The sequence below is a fragment of the Physella acuta genome, unplaced genomic scaffold, assembly GCF_028476545.2.
Source record: "Physella acuta isolate Inbredline_101_S28 unplaced genomic scaffold, ASM2847654v3 ptg002082l, whole genome shotgun sequence".
Classification (NCBI taxonomy): domain Eukaryota; kingdom Metazoa; phylum Mollusca; class Gastropoda; family Physidae; genus Physella; species Physella acuta.
The window spans coordinates 1-27,288 of NW_026733584.1; the positions used below are offsets into that span (position 1 = coordinate 1).

The following is a 27,288-nucleotide window of genomic DNA, read 5'->3' on the forward strand; positions in this document are numbered from 1 at the left end:
CATAACTAAGTATTGTTTTTTTATAATACAAAGAAGAAGTCTTTTCTTTTTTCATTTTTATAATAAAACAGGAAAACAATCAAATCTTCCAGCTTGCCAAGAATCAAATTTATCAGGTTCTTGGAATACTACCAAACCTACAGGTTTTTGGACGCGAGGATTTGAATGGAATTCACTTATTTGCAAGTTAAATTCTAACGTAACAATGAATTGGGCACACGATTGTTTAAGAAACACAACAACTTGGGTCATTGGAGATTCAAATGCCAACATGCTGTATTTAAGTTTTTTAGCAATTACTGGGTGTATCAACAAAACTGGTGGCTGGCCACGATCCTCAATGTGTGTCGTTCAGCAACATGGAATTAAGATCATTGCAATACCCCATGAAAAGCCAATATATGCTAAGTTACAGAGAGCTGATCATATTGGCAGCATTCCGGCAGTACTTGACAATATCAATAGCACGGGAAAACACATTGTGTTTGTTCATTATTACCTGCACTACACACCAGCACACCCAAGTGTGTTTTACCTGCGGATGAAAGCTCTAAAAGCTGCAGTAGAAAGACTGGTGAAGAGAAACCCAAATGTTCTCACCGTCATACGCGGTCCTCATGCAGCTATCCAAGATTGTAAACACAATCGTGCAATAGGTGGAGATCCGTTAGCACCTCTTTATATTGAGATAATCAAAACCATGTTTCGAGGCTTGGAAAATAAGGTTTTGTTCTTGGATGGATGGGATTTAACAATAGCAATAGAAAGTAATGGAATTCACCCGCCTGCTTTTGTTACGAGAGAAATGATCAAGATTGCACTATCTTACTTTTGCAAGTGAATATTTCTTAAATAACACAAAATACACAATGGAACAGTTGAGTAAAGAAACTAAATTATTGATTGTGTGATTGTAGATCCAGAATCTAGATAATTCTCTACTTGTTCAGGGACAGACAAAAAATGATTTAAGTTTAAGTCAAGTATATCTGATATATCTGAAGCTCTAGATAAATGCATTGTATTGTCTAATTAGACGATCTGTGAAGCTAAAAAACAAAAAAAATTATATCAAATATTTAAGGATTAAAATAGTTTCATAAATATACTCAATTATTTATTGTGTTTTTATACATGTTTTACTTTATAACTAATTAATTTTGGTTGCCTAGTTTCGTAGTTTATTGGAATTACATTCGTTTTATTTGACGTCACTGTGTAATTCCCTGGAAAGGATTTTAATTTTTTTTTTAAATTAAAGTATTTGTTCTGAACTTTTATAATTAAAGGGTGTATTTCTACTAATGAATATATCATAAGATTTCTGTTAAAATAAATTTGTGTATAACATTTTTAAAAAGGACATTTTTCTCAAAATAAAAACGTATTTTTCAGTTCTATTTATAGTGCAGATGCTCAAAAATATTTATTGAAATTTAACTTGAATATATATTGTATATATATATATATATATATATATATATATATATATATATATATATATATATATATATATATATATATATTTAGTTAGTTATTTAGTTATTTAGTTATTTATTTACTTATTTATTTATTTTATATATTTATATATTATATGAGCGGGCTGGTAGTGTGTCAGTCCTTCTGTCATCGCTATAGATTTTGGAACCATAAAACTAAACATCGCACCATGCAGTGCTTTTCAGTTCATCGCAGTGTCTTATTGTTAGTGATAGAGTAGGGTTTGTTTATATAACCACATAAAGCTATTTTTAAGTTGCCCATGTTTTTTCTCTTTTGCATAACGTAAAGAAAATATTAAATACACGCACAGTGCTAAAACATATTAAAAGAATCAATGTAAAATATCATTTTCGTTTATATTCCTAGAAAAATTGATACATTTTAATAACATAATAACAGTAGGGTAGAAAAATCTAACTAAACTGTTTAGTAATTTTACCAAGGGAGGTAATTTAAAAATAAATTGAACTCACGCTAAAAATGTGAAAGCAAATTTCCAAGACGGAATAATTGTTGGAATAATATAATTAGCAAAATGTGAATGCAAATTATGGAGACGTGTAAGAGTACATTATTTTTGGAAAATTATAATTAGCATTGATTGATAAAAGGCTATCTTTTATTTATTTTATTCACTGAATGTACTGTTTACTAATTATAATTTTTAATCAACTATTCCCCATTATTATATAAAGTCATCACGTTCATTAGGTGAGCAATGGTTTTAGTCATGAAACTTTATTGTAAATTTTAAAGAGTACTGAAAAGTGCTTATAAAGTGCAATATGGTCGGCAAAACACGTATATTTTAAATACTGCCTTTTATTTATTTTATACACTCAACGTACTGTTTACTAATTATTAATCTATCTTTCGGTTTGCGGACAAGCTGTGGGTTTTATAGCAGAGGCGTAGCGAGGGGTGGGGGGAGGGGGTGGGGGGACTAATGTCCCTGGGCGCCGACATTAGGGGGCGCCAAAATAGGTTGGGAAAAAAAATTGAAAATTTGCGGGGAGGGGTGGGGGGTGCAAATCGAAATTGTGAGGGGGGGGGGGGGGGCGGGGGGATGCAAATATAAAGTGTGGGGGCGGGGATGCACATCGAAAGTTGGAGGGGGGTTGCAAATCGAAAGTTTGTCCCCGGGTCGCTACGCCTCTGTTTTATAGTCATTTACTGATTCAGACGCGACAGCCGGCGCTCGGACAGGGCGCGATTTGGCGCTACGGGCTATAACGGGCCAATATGCCTTTATGACTGCATTTAAATTGTGTTTATGTTATAAGTGTTGTTTTTGTTTTTTCGTTTGTGTGTTTTTATTTTGTTTTTTTCGTTTGCGTTGTATTTAGTTTTGTTCTGTTCCCAAGTTGGTACATTTAAAAACAATTTTTTTATGATTTCAAGACTTTCTGTATATTCAAACACTTATGACAGCACTAGAGAGGCTAAAAAATACCTGCAGCAGAATTATGCTGCAGTGGATCCCGGGCCACTGCCAGATCCAGGGTAACGAGATCGCAGACCAGCTGGCAAAAATTGGGGGAAAGAAACCACAACCGGAAATTTCGCTACACCCAAAAGAAATAAAAAGAATTATAAAAAACAAACAAACGCAAATGTGGTCTGTCACACACCCTCACTACATTAAAGACGACGGCTATTATAATTTAACACGAAAACAACAATACATAATCTTTCGACTTAGAACAGGCCACAACAGACTAAATCAACACATGCACAGAAAACTGAAGGTTGGGTGTAGCGAAATGTGCCCTTGTGGCAAGGCCCCGGAAAACACGGAGCACGTACTCCAGGAATGCACTTTGTATAGCCAGGCACGAGACAGACACTGGCCCCAGCCCACCCCACTCAGGGAAAAATTATATGGGGCACCTGACAAACTGGAGACCACAGTCCGGTTTATCCACGAAGTTGGACTTGTTGTCTGAATCCTCCACCATATTCACAATTAAGAACGAAGAAGTTGAAGAGAAGAAAAACAATTTACCGTGGCGGAGCACGGGTATGCAGCTAGTATATATATATATATATATATATATATATATATATATATATATATATATATATATATATATATATATATATATATATATATATATATATATATATATATACATATATATATATATATATATATATATATATATATATATATATATATATATATATATATATATATATATATATATATATATATATATATATATATATATATATATATATATATATATATATATATATATATGTTCGTTCGTTCGTTCGTTCGTTCGTTCGTTCGTTCGTTCGTTCGTTCGTTCGTGCGTTCGTGCGTTCGTTCGTTCGTTCGTTCGTTCGTTCGTTCGTTCGTTCGTTCGTTCGTTCGTTCGTTCGTTCGTTCGTTCGTTCGTTCGTTCGTTCGTTCGTTCGTTCGTTCGTTCGTTCGTTCGTTCGTTCGTTCGTTCGTTCGTGTTCGTTTACAGACACACAGAGACATACACACACACACACACAAACAAACACAAGGACAAGATTACAAAACTATGTTTTTTCGACTCCGGGAGGTGTAAAATATTGAAATTTGCAAAAATCTCAATGTTTTTTTTACATGATACTATACTTTCACTATACTTTGTATACACAAGAAAATAAAAAAATCGTGTTTTGCAAATCTCAACGTTTTACACCTCCCTGAGTCGAAAAAACATAGTTTTGCAATCTTGTCCTCATGTCTATGTGTATATGTGTGTCTGTAAACACGATGACTTGAGTACCGTTACAGCTAGGTTGATGAAATTTCATATATAAGTATTATATCAAATTTGTAGATCTGTATTAATAATTCAGCGATTTTCGTCAAACGAAAATGGAACCTTTACTACTTTCAATTTTTCATAAGCCTATAACTTGAGAACTATTTCAGATAGATAAATGAAATTTCACATTTAAGTAAAAGATCTAGTGCTCTGCCTTCTGTAATTTCCGTTGACTGGAAGTAGTAATTTACGCTATTCCCCTTTTCTAAAAAAAATAACAAAAAAACACATTAGTACTTTATAAATTCACAACACATGTGAGTTTATAAAGTACTAATAATATTCCGCACTATTATACACATCTTTGTTTAGCGTTCACTTGGTGCTCAATTTTTTTTCCACGAGATTGCATTCTATTTTAAAAAGTTTAAGTAATAAACAATTGATCAAAAATCATGTTTATGTCCCGAGTTGCCATCCTTTGTGTTATATATGAATATTCGATAAAGTTTAGGGGAGATCACTCCCGGTTTATTATACATTGTAAATAATGTTAGTATTTAAAAAGCATTTCAAAATCTCCATTTAACATGATTCAATTATACACATATTATTACTAGTCTATGTCATTATCACAAGCACATTTAAATTTAGTTATATTTTCTAAAAGATAATTCAGAAAAATATTGGCTTTAACGTCATTGACACCTTTACTGTAGTGCGTTCCATCGTAGCTCATGACTCCTTTAGTCAGGTGAAAAAAATCGAGTGTCGGAATTCCTTGCTTTTTCATTAAAACACTCACACGCTCGTTAAATTGTTGGATTTTATCTGGCTGTAGGTAAACATGATACGGTGTTTTTAATAAACCAGGGGCGTGGGGGGTCAGCCAGATAACCTTTGGCCAAACAGCTTTAGACAACATCTCAAACATGGGATTAAACATCTGAAATGACACGTTTGAATATTATTATTTAAAGAACTAAATAAATTAACATTCTTTTTTCTTGATACAAAGTGAAACTTTATTTTAATAATTAATCTAAGTGTCGGCTTTCATGCCTAAATTTAAAAAATAGTATTCTTACAAAAATTATAGTTTACTCAATAAGTTGATCTAATAAGTTGTGATTCTCATGTTTGTTATACCCATCTAATAAAACCCAAGTGAAACAGAAAACTATTACCTGAGCTTCAAGTAACGTTAGATTCAATGAGTCGTGTAACCCAAAACCAACGATCAGAAGAGAATTTGTTTTCCCGATCATCTCACTTATGGTTTGCAAGAGTTCCTTACTTTGATGTGCTCTCATTATCCAGTGATTTGTAAGATGAACCTTAGAATTGCAGATGAGTTAGCGGCTTTTTAATGAAGTCGAGATTTACTTGTATATCAAATTAGAAATACACAGTACTCTGAACATTAATATTCAATGTATACGAATATAAATAGACGATTTTCTTACCGTCCCATTGCACTCCAACGAATCACGTAACACGTAATTAGAGCATTCCGAAAAATACTTATAATAGAGACTGCACTTTTCTCTGATTTCTGTTTTAAAAATTCAGCAAAATGCAAACAGCAAAGAAAAGCCAGCATTAAGTTTGTGTTGTATAATACATTAATGCCTTATGCATTTAGATGGAAATGTGTAATTATGTTCTAATTTTTACGTTTTCATATAAAATGCCATTTTTAAACACAAAACTAATTAGTCCACTGTTCTTTTGTTAACTATTAGTAAATCAATGGAGTAACTCACATTTGTTATGGGTACAAAAGTAATTAAAAAACAATATCATTGCTAAAAGTCACAGAAACCTCCGGTTTTAATATATATATATATAATATATATATATATATATATATATATATATATATATATATATATATATATATATATATATATAGAGTTAAATAATACAAACCTTTAGGTGCTTTATCTAAAATAATATTATCTCTTAACATTTCAAACATGGAAATGGAAAACTGTCGCATCAAAGAGTCTCCGATAAAAACAATGGTCATGTTCATCAATAGCTGACATGTTTCTCGACGGGTAAAGTACTTTACCTTTAGATATACAACAAATATTTACGTGAAAACAAATTTTTAACCTTAATATATATATATATATATATATATATATATATATATATATATATATATATATAATTATATAATGTGTGTGTATATAAAGACGTACACTAATATTTTTATAAATATTTTGATATTTGTTTTATAAACAAAATAGCCTGTAATCAAATTGCTTAACGTTGGAAAATGACAATTTCCTAGAAAATCAAGAATGTTAAAGAAACATTTTTAATAACTGTTTCATTTAGTACTTACACCTTTTACTTCTAGATACATAACTAAATAGTTTTCATATAAGGTAGAGGTGGGCAAGCCGTACCGGTGTGCAATCCTTACCACCCTCGATAGAGAATTGAATTTGATTAATAACTGCGTTATGTGTAATAAACTTTATCAGTTACAAACTTAAATCGGACATTGGTTTGAAATAATAGTCGGTTAAGTAAAAGTGGGAGTAATAATGTACTTTTTTACCCGCCATCACTTGGTATGTATAATAAACCGGGAGTAATCTCCACTAAACTTTCTCGAATATTCTTATATAACACTACGGGAGATGGCAACTCAGGAGAAAAAAATGATTTTTAGTCCATTTTTAATTACTTCAACTTTTTAAAATAGAATAGAATCTCGTAGTAAAAAGAATTGCACAACAAGTGAACGAAAAACAGTATGTGTATAATAGTGCGGAATATTATTAGTACTTTATAAATTCATATGTTTTTTTTTCTTAAAACGGAGATAGCGTACATTACTACTTTTGCCAACGAAAATTATTTTAAATTTGACAGAAGGCAGAAAAATAGATATTGTACTTATATGTGAAATTTCGTTTATCTGTCTGAAATAGTACTCAAGTTATAGTCTTTAGAAAAATTGAAAGTAGAATAAGTTCCACTTCCGGTTATTGGAAATCGCTCAAAAGTTGATACTAACCTACAAATATTATATAATAGTCATATATGAAACTTCATCAACCTAGCTGTATCGGTACTCAAGTTACCGTGTTTACAGACACACACAGACACACAGACACACACACACATACATACATACGCACACACACACACACAGACATACGGACAAGATTGCAAAGCTATGTTTTTCCGACTCAGGGAGCTGTGAAGCGTCATGATTTCAAGACTTTCTGTATACTTCGTATATACGAAAAAGTAATAAATAAAGCTTTTACATAGTTAAATGTTAATAAAGAAAATAAACCGGGAGTGATCTCCCCTAAACTTTCTCGAATATTCTAATATAACAATACGGGGGGTGGCAACTCAGGACATAGACAATATTTTTAATCCATTTTTAATTACTTAAAGTTTTTATAATAGAATAGAATCTCGTAAAAAAAAAAAAAGAAATGACACCAAGTGAGCGCCAAATAAAATGTGCATAATAGTGCGGGATATTATTAGTACTTTATAAATTCACATGCGTTTTTTTTTTGAGAAATCGGAAATAGCGTAAATTACTACTTCCGGCCAACGGAAATTACTCAAATTTGATAGAAGGCAGAGAATTAGAACTTTTACTTACATGTGAAATTTCATTTACCTATCTGAAATAGTACTCAAGTTATAGGCTTTTGAAAAATTCAAAGTAGTAAAAGTTCCACTTTCGTTTATTGGAAATCGCTCAAAAGTTGATACGGATTTACGATTTTGATATAATACTTACCTAGCTGTAACGGTACTGAAGTTATCGTGTTTACACACAGAAACACAGACACACAGACACACATACACACACAGACATACGGAAAAGATAGCTAAACTTTTTTTTCCGACTCAGGGAGCCCTGAAACGTCGAGATTTGCAAAAATCTCGATTTTTTTGTGCACGATTACAAGACTTTCTCTATACTTAGTATATACGAGAAAGTAAATATGATAATAGGAAAAGTTGTAAACTATGTAAAACTAGGTCTAAAAGTAGTCTAAACTTAAAAGGTATGATTATAACTATTGATAGTATAAGGTCGGGTAATAATAATGATACCTATGCAATAATTTTCCCCCATGATCTATAGTAATTAATGTTAATTAAATAAACCTGGAGTGATCTCTCCTAAACTTTCTCGAATATTCTAATATAACACTACGGGGGATAGCAACTCGGGACATAGACAATATTTTAAATCCATTTTTAATTTCTTAAACTTTTTTATAATAGAATAGAATCTCGTAAAAAAACAAAGAATTGCACATCAAATGAACGCCAAATAAAATGTGCATAATAGTGCGGGATATTATTAGTATTTTATAAATTCACATGCGTTTTTTTTGAGATAGCAAAACTATGTTTTTCCGACTCAGGCAGCCCTAAAACGTAGAGATTTACGAAAATCTCGATTTTTTTTAGCACGATTACAAGACTTTCTCTATACTTCGTATATACGAGAAAACGAACCTGGCACTTTGTGTTCTTTGGGACCCATCTAGACAGCTCTGCGTGTATTTGTTGCCTCATGTCATAACATTCTGTACACTGGCAGTCTTTTATCGACCTAGCTACACAGGTAGAGTTCCAACAGCAGGGGGTTGATCCATTTGGGTTACACACCGCTCTTGCCCAACCGGGGACAGGATAGTTGAATATTCCTGATGAATAAGAAGACGGAGAAGTTTATAAAATAAACGAAATGCATTCCGAATGCATGATATAATCCACCTACTCTAATTTAATTTTAAATCATTCATAGACAATACAACTTATTAACCCGGTCAGGCGATCGTTCTATTGGTTGTTATAATAATTAGACGATCAGTTATTCAGCCTATCATTTGATCCGTCAGTCGATCATTTAATTACTTAAAGGGCGTGCCAGTTCATAGTCAGTGAGCCTAGGAGTATTTAACTTGAACTAGGTCAAAGGAATTCATCACAAAAAACCTCTTTCTTTTGAAAAATGCTTAAACGCTTACCGCATCTTTTATCTGCTCTCTGTAAATCCTCAGGAAATTTATGATACGTTCTCGCTCGATGCAGAAATTCTTCAATTTTTTGTAGTTCAGATGAATTGAAATCTTTCCCCACCCAACGACCTATTGTCATTTCCTCGCTTACATTAGTACACGTTAAAGCAATATTATTATAGCTGACAAGGTATGAGTTCGGTAAAAGAAACCCATATTTTAGATTCCCTCCCCAAAGGTAGTATTCGCAAAACAGTATCACTATCACAATCAATACCAACATTCCCATTTTCATCTCACGATTCATCTTCCTGAAACATAATTTTGTTTCATATTTAATGGAACAGTGAGTAAGAAGTAAAACAGTGATTGCATAACAACTGTAACTGTAACTGTAACTGTAACTGTAACTGTAACTGTAACTGTAACTGTAACTGTAACTGTAACTGTAACTGTAACTGTAACTGTAACTGTAACTGTAACTGTAACTGTAACTGTAACTGTAACTGTAACTGTAACTGTAACTGTAACTGTAACTGTAACTGTAACTGTAACTGTAACTGTAACTGTAACTGTAACTGTAACTGTAACTGTAACTGTAACTGTAACTGTAACTGTAACTGTAACTGTAACTGTAACTGTAACTGTAACTGTAACTGTAACTGTAACTGTAACTGTAACTGTAACTGTAACTGTAACTGTAACTGTAACTGTAACTGTAACTGTAACTGTAACTGTAACTGTAACTGTAACTGTAACTGTAACTGTAACTGTAACTGTAACTGTAACTGTAACTGTAACTGTAACTGTAACTGTAACTGTAACTGTAACTGTAACTGTAACTGTAACTGTAACTGTAACTGTAACTGTAACTGTAACTGTAACTGTAACTGTAACTGTAACTGTAACTGTAACTGTAACTGTAACTGTAACTGTAACTGTAACTGTAACTGTAACTGCAACTTATCATTATCATTATCATTATCATTATCATTATCATTATCATTATCATTATCATTATCATTATCATTATCATTATCATTATCATTATCATTATCATTATCATTATCTTTATCATTATCATTTTCATTATCATTATCATTATCATTATCATTATCATTATCATTATCATTATCATTATCATTGTCATTGTCATTGTCATTGTCATTGTCATTGGCATTATCATTATCATTATCATTATCATTATCATTATCATTATCATTATCATTATCATTATCATTATCATTATCATTATCATTATCATTATCATTATCATTATCATTATCATTATCATTATCATTATCATTATCATTATCATTATCATTATCATTATCATTATCATTATCATTATCATTATCATTATCATTATCATTATCATTATCATTATCATTATCATTATCATTGTCATTGTCATTGTCATTGTCATTGTCATTGTCATTGGCATTATCATTATCATTATCATTATCATTATCATTATCATTATCATTATCATTATCATTATCATTATCATTATCATTATCATTATCATTATCATTATCATTATCATTATCATTATCATTATCATTATCATTATCATTATCATTATCATTATCATTATCATTATCATTATCATTATCATTATCATTATCATTATCATTATCATTATCATTATCATTATCATTATCATTATCATTATCATTATCATTATCATTATCATTATCATTATCATTATCATTATCATTATCATTATCATTATCATTATCATTATCATTATCATTATCATTATCATTATCATTATCATTATCATTATCATTATCATTATCATTATCATTATCATTATCATTATCATTATCATTATCATTATCATTATCATTATCATTATCATTATCATTATCATTATCATTATCATTATCATTATCATTATCATTATCATTATCATTATCATTATCATTATCATTATCATTATCATTATCATTATCATTATCATTATCATTATCATTATCATTATCATTATCATTATCATTATCATTATCATTATCATTATCATTATCATTATCATTATCATTATCATTATCATTATCATTATCATTATCATTATCATTATCATTATCATTATCATTATCATTATCATTATCATTATCATTATCATTATCATTATCATTATCATTATCATTATCATTATCATTATCATTATCATTATCATTATCATTATCATTATCATTATCATTATCATTATCATTATCATTATCATTATCATTATCATTATCATTATCATTATCATTATCATTATCATTATCATTATCATTATCATTATCATTATCATTATCATTATCATTATCATTATCATTATCATTATCATTATCATTATCATTATCATTATCATTATCATTATCATTATCATTATCATTATCATTATCATTATCATTATCATTATCATTATCATTATCATTATCATTATCATTATCATTATCATTATCATTATCATTATCATTATCATTATCATTATCATTATCATTATCATTATCATTATCATTATCATTATCATTATCATTATCATTATCATTATCATTATCATTATCATTATCATTATCATTATCATTATCATTATCATTATCATTATCATTATCATTATCATTATCATTATCATTATCATTATCATTATCATTATCATTATCATTATCATTATCATTAACTTAATCATAGTTAAAAAACAATAACAACCACAACCACAACTACAACCGTAACCGTAACCGTAAATGTAACCATAACTATAACCATAAAATTGAAACTACTATTACTATTAATATAATACCATCAATAGAAATATATTCATCTTTAAGATACTTTAATCTTGATAAAAATGTCCTAAAATTACTAATATGTGTAATAAAAACTCGAACATTAATATTTTTAGTGTAGTTAAATTTATAATAAAATCTAAGTTTAAAAAGCAATAATCAATGAGTTTTTTATTTGAAACAATTTTTGCGTTTAAAACTTACGTTTCTTCGTGACCCGTAGACAAGATTAATTTTATTCAACCGGTACTTTTTACCCAGCACAGTTTTGTGTTGGTTCAGTGCGGGGCTTGTACGTTTTATTTCCTGATGTTAGTGAGAGTAATCGACTATTCAGAAACACATTCCATGATATGTAGCTTTAATTAATATTTAAAATGCTACACTTAAGATGTAAGTAAAGTTTCTATTTTAAATTTGCATTTGCAATTTTTACACCACGGCTAAACTTTCTTTAATATTTGCAATTTTGCAAGGCAGTTAAACCGATTCCAATTTTTTACCCTATATGAAGCACAAACGACCCTTTTTTTACTTTCTCGTATATAAGAAGTATAGAGAAAGTCTTGTAATCGTGCACAAAAAAAATCTTGGAAATCTCGACGTTTTACACCTATGTGTGTCTAGGTGTCTGTAAACACGATAACTTGAGTACCGTTACAGCTAGGTTGATGAAATTTCATATATAAGTATTTTATACAAATCGTAGATCCGTATCAACTTTTGAGCGATTTCCGATAACCGGAATTGGTAATTTTAACTTTGAATTTTTCAAACGCTTATAACTTGAGTACTATTTCAGATAGATAAATAAAATTTCACATGTAAGTAAAAGATCTAATTCTCTACCTTCTTTCAAATTTTGAGTAATTTCCGTTGACCCGAAACAGTAATTTACGCTATTTCCAATTACTCAAAAAACGGATGTAAATTTATAAAGTACTAGCCGTCCCGGCCAGGCCCTGCTCTGGCTTCTGTGAAAAACCTTTATGTTAAAGACCATTACCTGTGTGTTTAGTAATCATCATAAATCCGGCATTGCCCACCCAAACCACAACCAACCAAAACAACAAAACGCAAACATGAAAAGCATTTCAGGCCTTAATTACTTTATTGAAATCTTTTTTTATCTATGCAATTTGCTAATCTCTATCTAATATATAAAGCTCAATTCTGTATGTAAAAATACATATGTTTGTCGTTGACATACTTCCATGGATTAAAGTGTTAGAATATTATCGTGCGCATTTGTCTAAATTTATGAGTTAAAAATTAATATTGAAAGTTTTGGGAAATAATTTTCATTTATCAAACTGGAAGTAATAATTTTCGGCATGTTCATTAAACACACGTTTTAAAAACATATCATCTTTTACAAAATTTTTAATTATGTCTTTATTTAGTCCTATAGCACTTACTTCCCTTTGATAAATTAGGAAAACACAATTACTTCCCTTTATAAAACCATTGCATTAGTGGAAAAGAATTTACTTTTTATTACTTTGTTTTGGTGTTGGGAAAAAAAATAATTACATAATTAGCGGGGATTGATCAAGTGCAAATGTTGTAGGTATTTTACGGATAAGCTTGGAGTATTATAATTGTTCATTAAATTGAAACAGGCACGTTCGTTTAAGTGAGTGCAAAAGACTATGAATAAGTTGGGGTACTATAGTCGTTCATTAAGCTAAAACAGGTGATTCCACCCCGGGCGTTTATGTTCGCGTTAGTGTTTTCTTTGTGTTTAGGTGGGTTTGCGTTAGTGGTTGCGTTTTGATTTGGTTCGTTTTTGTTCTTTCTTTTTTCGTTTTTGTTTGTGTATTTTTCTTTGGGTTTGTATTTGTGTTTTTGGTTGGTTTTGCGTTTGGATTTGGTTTGTTTTCGTTTGCTTTTTCGTTGTTTTTTTTGTGTTGGTATTGGTGTTTGTGGTTGTGGTTGGGTTTGTTGTTAGGTTTTTGTTTTCGTTTGCTTTTTTGTTTGTTTTTTCTTTGTGTTTGTATTGGTGTTTGTGGTTGTGGTTGGGTTTGTTGTTAGGTTTTTGTTTTCGTTTGTATTTGTAATTGTGTTAGCGTTATGTTTGCGTTTTGTTGTTTTGGTTTTGGTTGGTTGTGGTTTGGGTAGGCAATGCCGGGTTTATGATGATTACTAAACACACAGGTAATGGTCTTTAACAGAAAGGTTTTTCACAAAAGCCAGAGCAGGGCCTGGCCGGGACGGCTAGTAATATATAAATTAAAGTTGTCGGGTGACCGACAGGGCACTTCCCGGCGTCGCAGGCGCTTCAAATTAGGCAGGATCTTGCCTTGGGGCGACAGAACACGGGGGCCGGTTGGCCGAAAAGTCTACGATGAGGGGGTCAAAACGGAACTCGACTGACCGGCGCCTTATATGAGCGATAAATCAAAAAAAAGGTCCACGGAGGAACCTCTTCATAACTCCTGAGGTCGTAGACCGACCCTCGGGCGAATTAATTAAGTATTCAAATTCTCAATATTTTCGAAAGCCTAATCGAAGCTGGGCAGCATGCCTAGTACCATGTATGTGAACATTATAAAGCCGATTTAAAGCTTTTGTTATTTCCGAGATGAGGGAAATTAAGATTATCAAATACATGAGCAATCCAGCTTTCTAATGACATCAAATACAATATGATTAGGGATATAACACTTCTCGTAGACAGCTTGTCAGATTGGGTAAAAATAATTTTTAATTAATTAATTGGGTCATAAAAGTTATAAACACATTAAAAAATTGCTCATTAAAATTATTATTTTCATAATAAAATAATGGACAAAGTATCCAAAAGTGAAATAAACCCATTATGATAAAAAAAAACAGGAATTTGATGATTTTTTAATAAGCCTGTTTAGGTATGTACATCTGTAGGTAACGATGTCTTCATTATTCAGTGAATACTTGATCAAAATATCTTATTTTTGAAGTTAGATATGTATCACATTTATAAAAATAACTCTCATTTAAATTGAAAGGTAGTAGTCAAACTTGAATTTTAAAATAAATAAAAATTTATAACTACAAATGTAACACATTTAGTTACCATTATTTACAATAGTAATTAAATAATAATAAATTATAAAGTAAGTAAAGTTTCCCTTTCAAACCTGACGGTCTATGGGGCAAGTGAGGTAGAGTTCACTTGTTTCTGTGACCTCGGAATATGAAGAGATAGTGTGGTCAGCACTATGCCCAGCCGCCTTTACTTTCCCTAATAATAAATTATGCAATTTATTTATCATAAATAATTTGTTAAACATTATTGTTTTGTAAATGAATTAAAATTTTAAATTGTGGTATTGATATTGTTATGGTAAGAAACGTAATTTGGTAATCTTTTATTCCCTTTCAGATGTTAGTAAAAAGACTTTGATTTTTGTTACTGTCTGTGCTGCTGTATGTCTATCGATTGGAAAAATACTTGCCGGAAACAAGATAATACATTTCGACTTTTCACTTCCAAGAGTCATTACAGGTAGATGTTTAAATGCAATTTTTACAAAATAGACCTGCGTTGTATAGAAATTGCATTTCATATTGTGCATGCTTTTCTTTAATACAGCGGAGAATGAAGGAGAAAATACAGCCTACGAGATATCAAACAATCATAAGCAAAATGATATTTTCTACGAATCTCAATATCTGGCTAATAAACTTAATAACATTTTAGCGCTTGAGAATGATGCTCCCAAACAGACGTTTCTCAATCCATGTGATGAAAGTCATCGAGGTAAGTACAATTAAACTAAGAAATCAAAATGAAAGGGTTTAATATATATATATATATATATATATATATATATATATATATATATATATATATATATATATAAGTCGGCCAAAACGCGCATTGGCCGGCCAATGCGAATAATGCCTCCCATTAACCGGCCAAAGTCTGAAACTTTAATTCATTTTGGCCTTTGGCCGGCCAATCCGCGGACCGGTGAAGAATTGAAAACTCACTTTTAGCATACAGTTGTTTAAATACACTATGTTCAGTTCCTAGCTTGTAGAAAGCGTACTCGACGCGCATGACCATTGCAATGACGCTTCGGGTATCACCGCAATCTCTGTCGACATCTGGAATACGGATGCGGCCAGTATCTCCCACTTCAGCTTGTTTAAATTTTGTTAGCATCTTAGCACCTTGAGTTTGCAAGCTAGTATGAGCTTCTGACCTGTTGTCCATGGTTTCTTGTTTATTGTGACATTCTGCGAGTACTGTTCCCTCCATACCTTTCGTCTGCTTCATTGGCTATTCCACATATTGCATGGACATCGTTGCCACAGGATCCACAAGAATGGGCTTCACTACAATATTTTTCACAAACTATAAGGAATCTGTTGGCCTTATTATTGTCACGCAGCTGGTCTGGACTTTGCGCCACGGCAGCAGATGAGTTAGCTGAGGATGTCGTTGCATTTATGGCAACCTCTATTTCTTGTTCAATGTTCTCAAGATCTTCCTCAGTAGCTAAATTATCGAGAGCCTCTCTTGGTAGATTTTAAATGCTAAGTTTCACTTTTGCTTTGCATCAAAACAAGGTTTCGTATGACGACTGTTGGATTCCTTGATGAAAATTACGGTTTTTCATAAATTAAATAAATGTATGACTCTCAGACCAATGAGCTGATTCATTTGTCTGCATCCATGCCATCATCATGCTTTGAACATCTTAGTAGGCACGTTCTACTGAACATTGGTTTTAGCTATGCCTTGGTTTTCTGTGAACTAGTTTAAGTTCATGCCACATGTTCTTTAGTTCAGAAATAACTTGATTCACAAACTCTTTTCCATTAGGATTTGGATTATTTATTTTGACATCCATTTGGTATGTCTGTCTCTTGATCAGACGGTCCTCTAAGTCCATGTTGCACTGCATGTAGAATACTACACAAACAAAAGTCAAACAATATGTTACTCACAACGAAACCACAACTAGAATAATAAAAACGCGATCACAACTTAGTCTAGATAGGACCAGTTTGCGCATTGGCCGGCTAATGTAAAAAATACGCTGTTAAGTTTAAGTGCTTCAGACTTAAGCCAGTGCGCAAATTGGCCGGCCAATGTACGAAATATGCTCTTAGTTCTGTTCTTCGGGCTTTGGCCAAGAGAGCCGGCCAATGCGCACATTGGCCGGCCAATGTTCTCAGACAAAATATCTCACAAACAAATTATCACAGGACAAATGATCTCAGGAAAAATGATCTCACGGACAAAAGATACCAGGACAAAATATATCAGGACAAATGATACCACGGACAATTGATCTCAGACAAAATATCTCAGACAAAATATAAAAAAGTCGTTTTCAAACGGTTTATCCGTCACGATGAAACTTTGAGGGTTCATTAAAAAACAAAATAGGACTTTTCTGGAAAAAAAAAGATTTTTTTTTAGTTTCTCAATGGCGGTGCCCCGGGGGGGGGGGGTGCGATTTGTCTCTATATACGATAATCAAAAATAAATGTTGGATGCGGTTCGACGCCGTTCATTAGAGTGCTTTTACGCTTTGGATTTGATGGAAATACTTCAGAGAAGGTTTATGTGAAAAACATATTACAATTTCGGCAGGGCGCAATAAGTTGTGGTTTGTTAACGTACACTTAAGGTAAACCCGTTTCCCGATAAATATGATCCAAGCGCATCATTGTTTACACTTAAATAACTCAGTGTTAGAAAACAAGGTCGCACGTCTTAGAATATAGGATTGGTAACGCATTGATGAAACCCTTCTTATTTATTTCGTCAGACTATCTTCTATCCACGCGGCAACACGCTGGGATGGGCACGCTAGTCTTTAAAGAAAGCTGAAGTAATTCTCCTTAAATTTTTTCCAATATTCGTATATAACACTAATGGGGTTGGCAACTCCATGTTATATGGGATATAGACATTTTTGTTTTTTAACAATTTTCAAATATAAAATTTTTTAATAGAAAAAAAGAATTGCGCACCAAATTGCGCAACAAATGAACAATGTGAGTATAATGCTGCGTAAAGATAGTACGGGCCTACTTTAGAAAGAAAACCTAGATGCGTTTTTAAATAGTTAAGTAATCAGTTAATTAAGTAACAAATGTCATTACGCCGTGAAAAAATAAAAATTAATCTGTCCGGTAAAAGTTTTCAAATCGAAAATAGTGTTCATTTATTCAATAACGGTAACAATAGGAGGCACGGAGACTTTTTTTTCACATTGGCCGTTTTAAAATAATCAAACAAAACAACAACGTAATAACAGCATTTAAAAAAAGCAATTGTGTAGTTAAGCATAGTATTAACACAGCACAGTGGAATAAAGAAATAATATTACATAGTTATAATACAAGATGAGATAAAATAAGAATATAATAGTTGAATGAGAAATGTTGCAGTGAATCAGTTAGGGGGGGGGGGTCATTAATAATTGTTGTTTTAGTTTAGTTTTGAATCTATTTTTAGATCTAGATAGTTTTATTTTATTAGGAATATTGTTTCACAAATTAGAACCAGAGTAGGTGAAGCTATGTTTTTGGAAAAAAAGTTGGATATAGTGTAATGTACTACTTCCAAACGTGAAGACGGAGTGGCCTAGCGGCTGGGCATAGTGTTGACCGCACAGAAACAGGTGAACTCTACATAACTTGCCCAATAAATTTTACTTTTATTACTTCCCATCACCTGAAATCAATCAAAGTTTGACGGAACCCAGCGAATAAAATCTTTTAATTATATATCCAGCTGTATTCAAGTTATAAGCTTCTGGTGAGTGCTGGGCGGTAGTGAGGACTAACCCGTACCCCGTTATGTATGATCCAAGTTGTTCTTCTTAGACCGCAGCAACGCGCATGACGGGCAAACTATTATCTTATCTAATATATAAAGTTCGATTCTGTATGTTTGTATGTAAAATGTTTGTCATGGATTACAAAGGAATATAAGAAAAAACGAAATAAAAAAACGATACTCCTATGGATTCAAGTGTTAGATTTATTAAAGTACTCAGGGTCTAAATTTATGAGTTAAAAAATTAATATTGAAAGTCTTTAAAAACTGTTTTCATTTTATATACTTAGAATAATAATTTTCAATTACGAACATTACATAAAATGAAAATAAAAGTGTATCAACGTTTCTAAAATTTCTAAATTTGTGCTTGAAATGTATTTGCATTTTGTCCTTTAGCGCTCATTACGTCCCTTGGTTTGGAAAACACAGTTACTTCCCTTTAAAAAAACCCATTAAATCGGGGGAGAAGGAATTTACTTTTTATTACTTTGTTTTGGTGTTAGGAAAAAAATTTTACATAATTAGCGGGGATTGATTAAGTGCAATGTCGTTGGTATTTTTAATACTAGATTTTTTATTTTTATTTATTCTATACACTGAACGTACTGTTTACTAATTATATTTTAAAAATCAATAACAGTTAATAAGCCAGGTCCTACTAATTCTATATGTTTATTTCTTTCCATTTACGGATAAGCTTGGAGTATTATAATTTTGTTCACTAAATTGAAACAGGTGCGTCTGCCGGCGCCCATGCACGGTTCGATTTGGCGCCCTGGGCTATCATGTGAGCGCTATGGTGCATAATTTCGTTTTAAACAGTGCAATAGAGTATGAATAAGAAAGGTTACTATATAGTCTTTAAGTGAATAAAATCCGGGCGTCCTCCGGCACCCCGACAGGGTGCTATTTGGCGCCCCGGGCCTCCCCGTGTTCGCTATGGTACCTACGTTCGCGTAAGTGAGTTAAAAAAATATGAATATGTTGGGTACTATAGTCGTTTACTAAGTTGAATCGGGCGGTTACGCCGCACGTCGTCATGGTGCGATTTGGCGCCCAGGGCTAGACTGTGGACACTTCGAGTTTATATTTGCGTTTGTGTTTTCTTTGTGTTTGAGTTTGGGTTTGCGTTTGTGGTTGTGTTTGCGTTTGGATTTGGGTTTGGGTTTGGGTTTGTTTTCGTTTGCTTTTTTTCTTTCCGTTTGTGTTTTCGTTTGCTTTTTTCTTTGCGTTTGTGTTTTCTTTGTGTTTGTGGTTGTGTTTGTGTTTGCGTTTGTTTTTGTATTTTCGTTTGTGTTTGTATTTGTGTTTGTGTTATGTTTGCGTTTTTGTGTGTTTTGGTTGGTTGTGGTTAGGGTGGGCAATGCCGGGTAAATGCTGATTACTAAACACACAAGTTATTGTCGTTTACAAATACGTTTTTCAGAGATGCCAGTGCAGGGCCTGGCCGGGACGGCGAGTAAAAGATAAATACTGATATGGTTCTTTGTAATGGTGCCGTTACGTCCACATCCTTGTAGTCGATGTCGTATTGCAGGTGGCGTATTTGTCAAGTGCCTTAATGACGGGAGCCTATTTATCGGTATTGTTTTATCCAGACAGTTTGAAACTGTTTGGGATTCCTGTAGTGTTGGGTTTACTATTTGTTCACCACTACTGTCCTATTAGATATTTTCCCTCTATTCAACTACGTGTTTTCCGCTTTCTTTGTAAGAAGCACTGAAAAAGTTTTCAGGATGTCGGAATTATAGATTTATTTAATCAATATTGTCCTGTAAATCCATCCACGTTGTTCTAGAGTCAATTGAAAGCTTGGGCCTGCTTTGCCATCATTTCCTACTCTATGTTCTAGTGAAGTTAAGTTTTTGCATCTAGAGTAGGCCTATAAGTCGAGACTTCCTTTTAGCTTATTTGTACATCTCACTAATATCATGATATTTGTAAATATTCTTAACATATTGATCATGTGGTCTGGCTGAATAACACGTTTGAATTACAACAAGAATTATTTTTTTTCTTAAATTGAAGTATCATTTTTTTTTTCTTTTTAAGCATGCAAACAAGACTGCTCACGTACATTTAGTACTAATACACAAGAAAGAATTTATGAACTCTTATCAAAAAGCAGCCTTACCCTACATCAAAACCAAAGTGACGTGATTGCTACAATAGCTGACTCCGTTCCAGAAAGTGATGTCATTTTCATCTCAGCTACCGCGGAAAACCATTTTGAAGAGACTCAGGCCATGTTTGAGAACTTGCACAAAAATGTTTATCCAAGGATCAAAAACTTTACATTTGTACTGTATGATTTAGGGCTGTCAAATGAACATAGGTTAATTGTAAGATTTTCCTTATTAGCTTCCATTTAGCATAGTTAATTACAAACAAATTACGATCTATAACTTATTCTGCAGCAGGTTTAATTTAATGTAACAGACGTTCCACTTCACACAACAAATATTTACAGTCAAGAATTTAGCCGATATTTTATTTAATTAAATATCTATCCATTTATTATTTTGTTAAATTGGACCATTTCTCCTTATTTCGGTTCGCTTCTCGCTCCCCCAGCCACACTTTTCATCAACATAATAATGCTTTTTAAATAGTGTGTCGAATACGCCTTCATCTTCTACCCAGTCTAAGGACTATGTAAAAACTTGAACATGAACAATAGCCTAATGCAGCGATTAAAAAAGAAAAATCAATATTGTAGGCTAAAATCTTTAACTTCTCACCACTCTCCACTTTATATATATATATATATATATATATATATATATATATATATATATATATATACGTATTTGTGTTTAGACTGAACGATATTGTCGATGTAAAGTTATTAGCTTTCCTTATGAGAGATTCCCCAGTCATGTCCTTAACCCTCATTGTTATTCCTGGAAACCATTGATTGTCAGAGTAAGTAAGATAATATTTAGTTTCGAATTTTGAGCTAATCTTAATCTAATACCATTAGATTAGTAACCTTACTTTAATTGTTATCTGGGCGAACGGTACTATTTTCATAATGTATTTATTTAAATTGCCTTGTTGCTTTTTTAATAACATCATTTTTCGATTAATTAATTAATTTAATCCGAAAAAAAATTAAATCATTTAAGCTTTCGTTTTTTTTATTCTCATGTTATTAGAGTTATTTTTTTAGGCAACAATAGAGAAAGCGAAAAAGCTTTTGGTGTACCACGATGCGTCTATCAGATGGACAACAAACATTGACGTGTTAATCAACAGAGCCGAAAAATACGGTCTTCAACTTTACCGGTATAACAATTCGGCTAGAATACCAGTGCAAACTTTAAAGGAGGTAAATGGTTAATATATCATTCGCAAAGTACTGCTGTTACAACAACTCCAAAAGGCGTTCATCATATAACTATTGTGCAGATATAATTATACAAAATTTCCTTTGATAATTGGGAGATATTGGATTAGTTTAACCCAACATGTATAATCTCATGATATGTATTTATTTATCAAAGCTACTTATGAGTGGATGGCCGAAAATTAAATTGATCTATGAGTAAACTATAAAATATCTGTTACAAGCCTCGGTAATTTTAACCCTACCCTAGTTGACACTGGCAACAATGATTGCGCAGAATAATTATAAATCATTAATAAGTAATATTTATGAAACGAGCATGACAACTATAATTTATAAATGTGTGATAATATATTTATTTGCAATTTTATCTCAATGAAGATTGTATATTTTACCATTTTTAAGATGTTTGACTACAGTAAAGAAACGCCATGCGTCTTTGCGCCATACCCTGAAGTTCTCTCGGGCATATTATTTTTTAAACGAGATGACCTAATTGTCAAAGCAATATTAAACCCGTGGGCCAGATGTGCACTAGAGCCCAAGTGTATGTGTCCAATCAACCCATATCAGGTCATACACTGCGACGTTCCAACCAGAGAACATAGATGTCATAGGTAAGACTTATTTAATGATTTATATAATACCGTCGTTTCTTACATTGTTGCTCCGATCACTAGAAGACGTTTCTAAATTTAAATCTTAACCAGGGCACGAAGAGAACATACATATACAAACATATAATCTTTAAACACATTTTTGAAAAGCAATGCATAAAGAGTCGCTCTACACAAAAAACAACAGCGCCTTCATTCCAACCGGTCATTGGTATTAATTTAAACAAGTTATCCCCATTTCATGCAACATTCAAAAGTCAAGTTTAACGCTCATTGAAACCTGAAATTTAAGTGACACATCAGTATCAAACTTATAATTCTTAAAGAAAATATTATATCTAAATTAAAATTGCTAAGCCTACTAACAAAATAGTAAAATAATCTTACGCAATTTTATTTTTAAATTTGCGCTGTCAGCATAATGTGTTAGTGTTTGTCTATGTTTAAGTTTCATTCATTTTTAACGTGATTATCGAGATAACTATACTTTTCTTGTGGACTAGAGAATGCACACAAAGCAGAAGCTAATATTAGTCCCTAAAGCTTGCCGTAGAAATATCCAAACCAGTTTAGGTAAATTAGAAAACTAATAAACAATCTACAGTGTGTTTATTATAGTACCATGTCTGGAAAGTTTAAAGTTGGCACAATCTAATCTGATCCATAGGAAAATAGATACACATCTCTCAAGCTAAATTAAGGGCTTGTACTATTTGAGTTATTAGCGATTTAGGCCAAACGCTGCATCACGTAATAATATAATTACTAAGCAGAGGCGTAGCGAGGGGGGGGGGGCGGGGGGACATATGTCCCCGGGCGCCGACCTTAGGTGGGGGGCGCCAAATTGAAAGTTTAAGGGGGGGGGGGATGCAAATGAAAAGTTCGAGGAGGGGTGCAAATCGAAAGTTTGTCCCCGGGCGCCGGGAAGGGTCGCTACGCCTCTGTTACTAAGCTAGTGGCTATAAAATAAAGTGAAGAATGTTGCCTTTCCCTTTCTCACCATCTCTTTATTCCCCCACCCCCTAAACATAACATAATTATTAAAAATTTGTTTTCATAAATGTTTTTTTACAATTATACTAGTTTACCATTGTGACACACTATCTTAATACTACTAAAAGTCAAGTTTGTTTACATGTTTGAATATTTATTTTTTTGTTTGTTTGTTTGTCCGATCGAAAATTGTGATATGTTCGACTCTATCTGGAGAGCTGTAAAATAGTATGTAGGTAGAGAATAATTTTTTAATGCAGACAGACTGTTAATCACAAATTTATTTAAAGACGTTAATTAATTTATTGATTTATTCATACGTAGAGTAACCCATTTTTTTTTAAAATGTTAAAACATTGACTAAACGTTGTGGGAATAGTGACGTCACAGGTTTTTGTTTACTCTTTAGTACAATAAAATGGCGGCGTCTATCGAAGAAAATTGTGTTCCCATTCAAAAGTTTAACGCGTTCTAAATCTAATTTTCTGTCGGTCATAACTTTAACAATACGTCCGTTTGCTGTATTTATTACGTTCCAATACTTATATCAATTTTAAACTGTCTTTTTTCATTTAGTTTTACAATAAATTTCTCTAGATCTAAAGATCAGCTGTCGAAGGAAAGTTATGAATCTAGAATCTAGCCTAGAGGGCCTAGATTCTAGATCTAGATCTAGATCTAGGTCACTAGACTCAATGTAAATTCTAGATCTAGACTTAATGTAAATTCTACATCTAGAATCTATTTCGGGCCTTAATTATTTTATATAAATCTTTGTTTAGCTTCAATGATCATCTAATTCGAGAATACATGGGATTTTTTTGTTATCTAGGTTCTATATCTAGATATAGTAGGATTACTCACTAACTTGGAGGCGTGGTCGGCGTATGGGACCGGACGCATGACAGCTGATCTTTAGGCCATGTTTACCACGAGCAAAATGGCGGGTGTTCACATTATTTAAACATGGTATAGGTGGCCAGGGCTAGATATGCCAGAAAAGCATTTTAAAATTTGCTTTGGAGAATGAAGGCTAAATTTTAAAGTCAGTGTCATAAACATTTAAAGAACTTTTTTTTTTTTACGTTTTCAATTATTTTTTCTTAAGCCCTATATGTGAATGATAAGGTTGACTATCAGGACCTCGCGGGGCACAGGGCAGGTGAAGTAGGGTTCATCTGTTTCTTTGTCCTAAGCAAATGAAGGGATAGTGTGGTCAGAGACATGCTCGGCTGGAATCGTTTTTGAACGATAAAAACATGTTGTCTGAGACTTGGCGGGACACTGGGCAGGTGAAGTAGAGTTGAGTAGGTCACCTGTGACGTCAGTATATGAAGGGATAGTCCGAAATCGGTGTTTTCGGTGTTTTTAAAAGATAAAAAACATATTTTTGAATGTGGGGTCTGTTTTTTGTGACGATAAGTGACACTGCAGTAGCGTAGCGAGGAGGGAGGGGGTGGGGTGGGGGGGGGGACATATGTCCCCGGGCGTCGACCTTAGGGGGCGCCAAAATGGGTTGGAAAAATAAATTGAAAGGTTGAGGGGGGTTCAAATCGAAAGTTTGATTGGAGGGGGGGGGTTCAAATCGAAATCTTGAGGGGGGGGGATGCACATCAAAAGTTTGGGGGGGGGGGGGGGGTTGCAAATCGAAATCTTGCGGGGGGGGGGGGGGTTCAAATTGATAAGTTTGTCCCCGGGCGCCGTTAATGGTCGCTGTGCCTCTGAGTGACAGACGTGATGTTTTTTGATGGATGTCCCCCGAAACCGACAGTTATCCAACGGATGACGGGTAGTCTAGTATATTACTAAATATTACTTATGACATATAAATGTTATCATATAGGCCTACACACACCAAATATAAATGATCCAAATAGAAAGCATAATTAATTTATTATTTTCTGTTTTTTTTTTTAAATTAAGCTGTCTACTATTTGTTACTATTCTTTTTTTCAGATTCGACCAATCAAGTCTTGGTATTGTTACTGCTAAACTGTACAGTGATGACATTTTCAAGTTTGTTATACCAGACATGAAAAAATTCTTTGATATTAAAAGGAATCATAAAAATCCATTTTATTATAACAGCACCAATTAAAATCCACTTCAAATATTGTGTGAATGAAATATATGTATAGAGTTAAATATATTTGTAGCTGAGATGGTTTGGTTAAGTTACAGATTATATTTAGAGTAGACACAAACAAGATTACAAATATTTATATGTTACCAGTTTATTTTTATTACTTTGTTTTCTAAATTAAATACAATTTTTAAAAAGACATGATAAAATTTGAATTTTTTGTGGTTTCACACAGTAACTTTAGTTTTAAAAAAAATGAGGCGATGACCCTATTGGTGCTCAAATACGTTGATTATAATAAACTTATAATAATAATAATACCGCAAAGCTCAAAAAAACATCAAATACACTTTTAAAAGACACGAATAAAAATATTCCTAAAGAGTATTTCGCAAGAGTAATAGTGGTCTGGATAAAATATTTATTTGTATTTCAAAAACGACATGAATTATAGGCAAACGTAACATTCGAATGTTAAAAAAAAGTATCCTTATAGAAAATATAATTATCAATTTCTCTGTATTGTGAAAACATTTTACATATTATTCTGAGATATTAAAACGCCAAGCATTTAATGTTTCATTTAACATATTTTGTTTAATTGTACCTCTACTCTGAGCTCTCTGAAACTCTTTATTTAATTTTGTTTTGCAGTTGTGACCGAAATCTTTTTTGACAAATTTGTTTTCGTAAATTGACATTTCTATACTGCAAACAACGGTAATTATACAGTTATAGTGGTAATTTTATGATTTAATAAAGAATATGGATATAATGAACATTAAAGACATATCGTTTTGGATAACAATAGGGTTAGTGTTCGGAGATGGCTATGTGGAAGGAAAGGAATGTGCTGGTATTATTTACATTGTGTAGCGGGGTAATTACACAGGGTGATAATTAAGAGTAGTTAATTGATCTGTATGTATGTATAGAATGGTCTGTTGCAATTCCCTTTTCACTTTATTTTTTAGTTTTTTTTTTAAACTTACGCTAATGTTACGCTTTGCAACTATTTGCTTCTACAATGTAAAAAGCTATACGCTCTTAGAAGATACTATTCCGACATGTTATTTTAGTTTATTTTGATTGTAGGCCTACCCTAGGGGGTCGTTATGGAGCAATGCCTAGCCGATAGCGGCTAGTATATATATAGGCCTATATATATATATATATATATATATATATATATATATATATATATATATATATATATATATATATATATATATATATATAATTCTCAATGCACACATAACATTATTTTCATCATTTTACAATTTAGAGCAGGGTTTCTTGAACTTATTATAATATCCCGCCTCTTTTTACGAAATAACCAACACCATGTGGCGCCCTATTGTGCTCCAAAATATCCAACCAACCTTTTTTTAAAAAAAGTAAA

At 32.3% G+C, this 27,288-nt stretch overlaps 1 protein-coding gene across 1 annotated transcript; it reads left to right on the forward strand.

Annotated features, from left to right (window-relative positions):
* The first annotated feature begins 205 nt into the window (after window positions 1-205).
* Window positions 206-841, forward strand: LOC131932066 (NXPE family member 1-like). Its single transcript, XM_059288939.1, has one exon. The coding sequence runs from the start codon at window positions 206-208 to the stop codon at window positions 839-841; it is 636 nt and encodes a 211-aa protein (XP_059144922.1).
* The last annotated feature ends 26,447 nt before the right edge of the window (window positions 842-27,288 follow it).

Coding starts and splice junctions, on each gene's coding strand:
- LOC131932066 (XM_059288939.1), top strand. CDS start 206: ATGAATTGGGCACACGATTGTTTAAGAAACACAACAACTTGGGTCATT.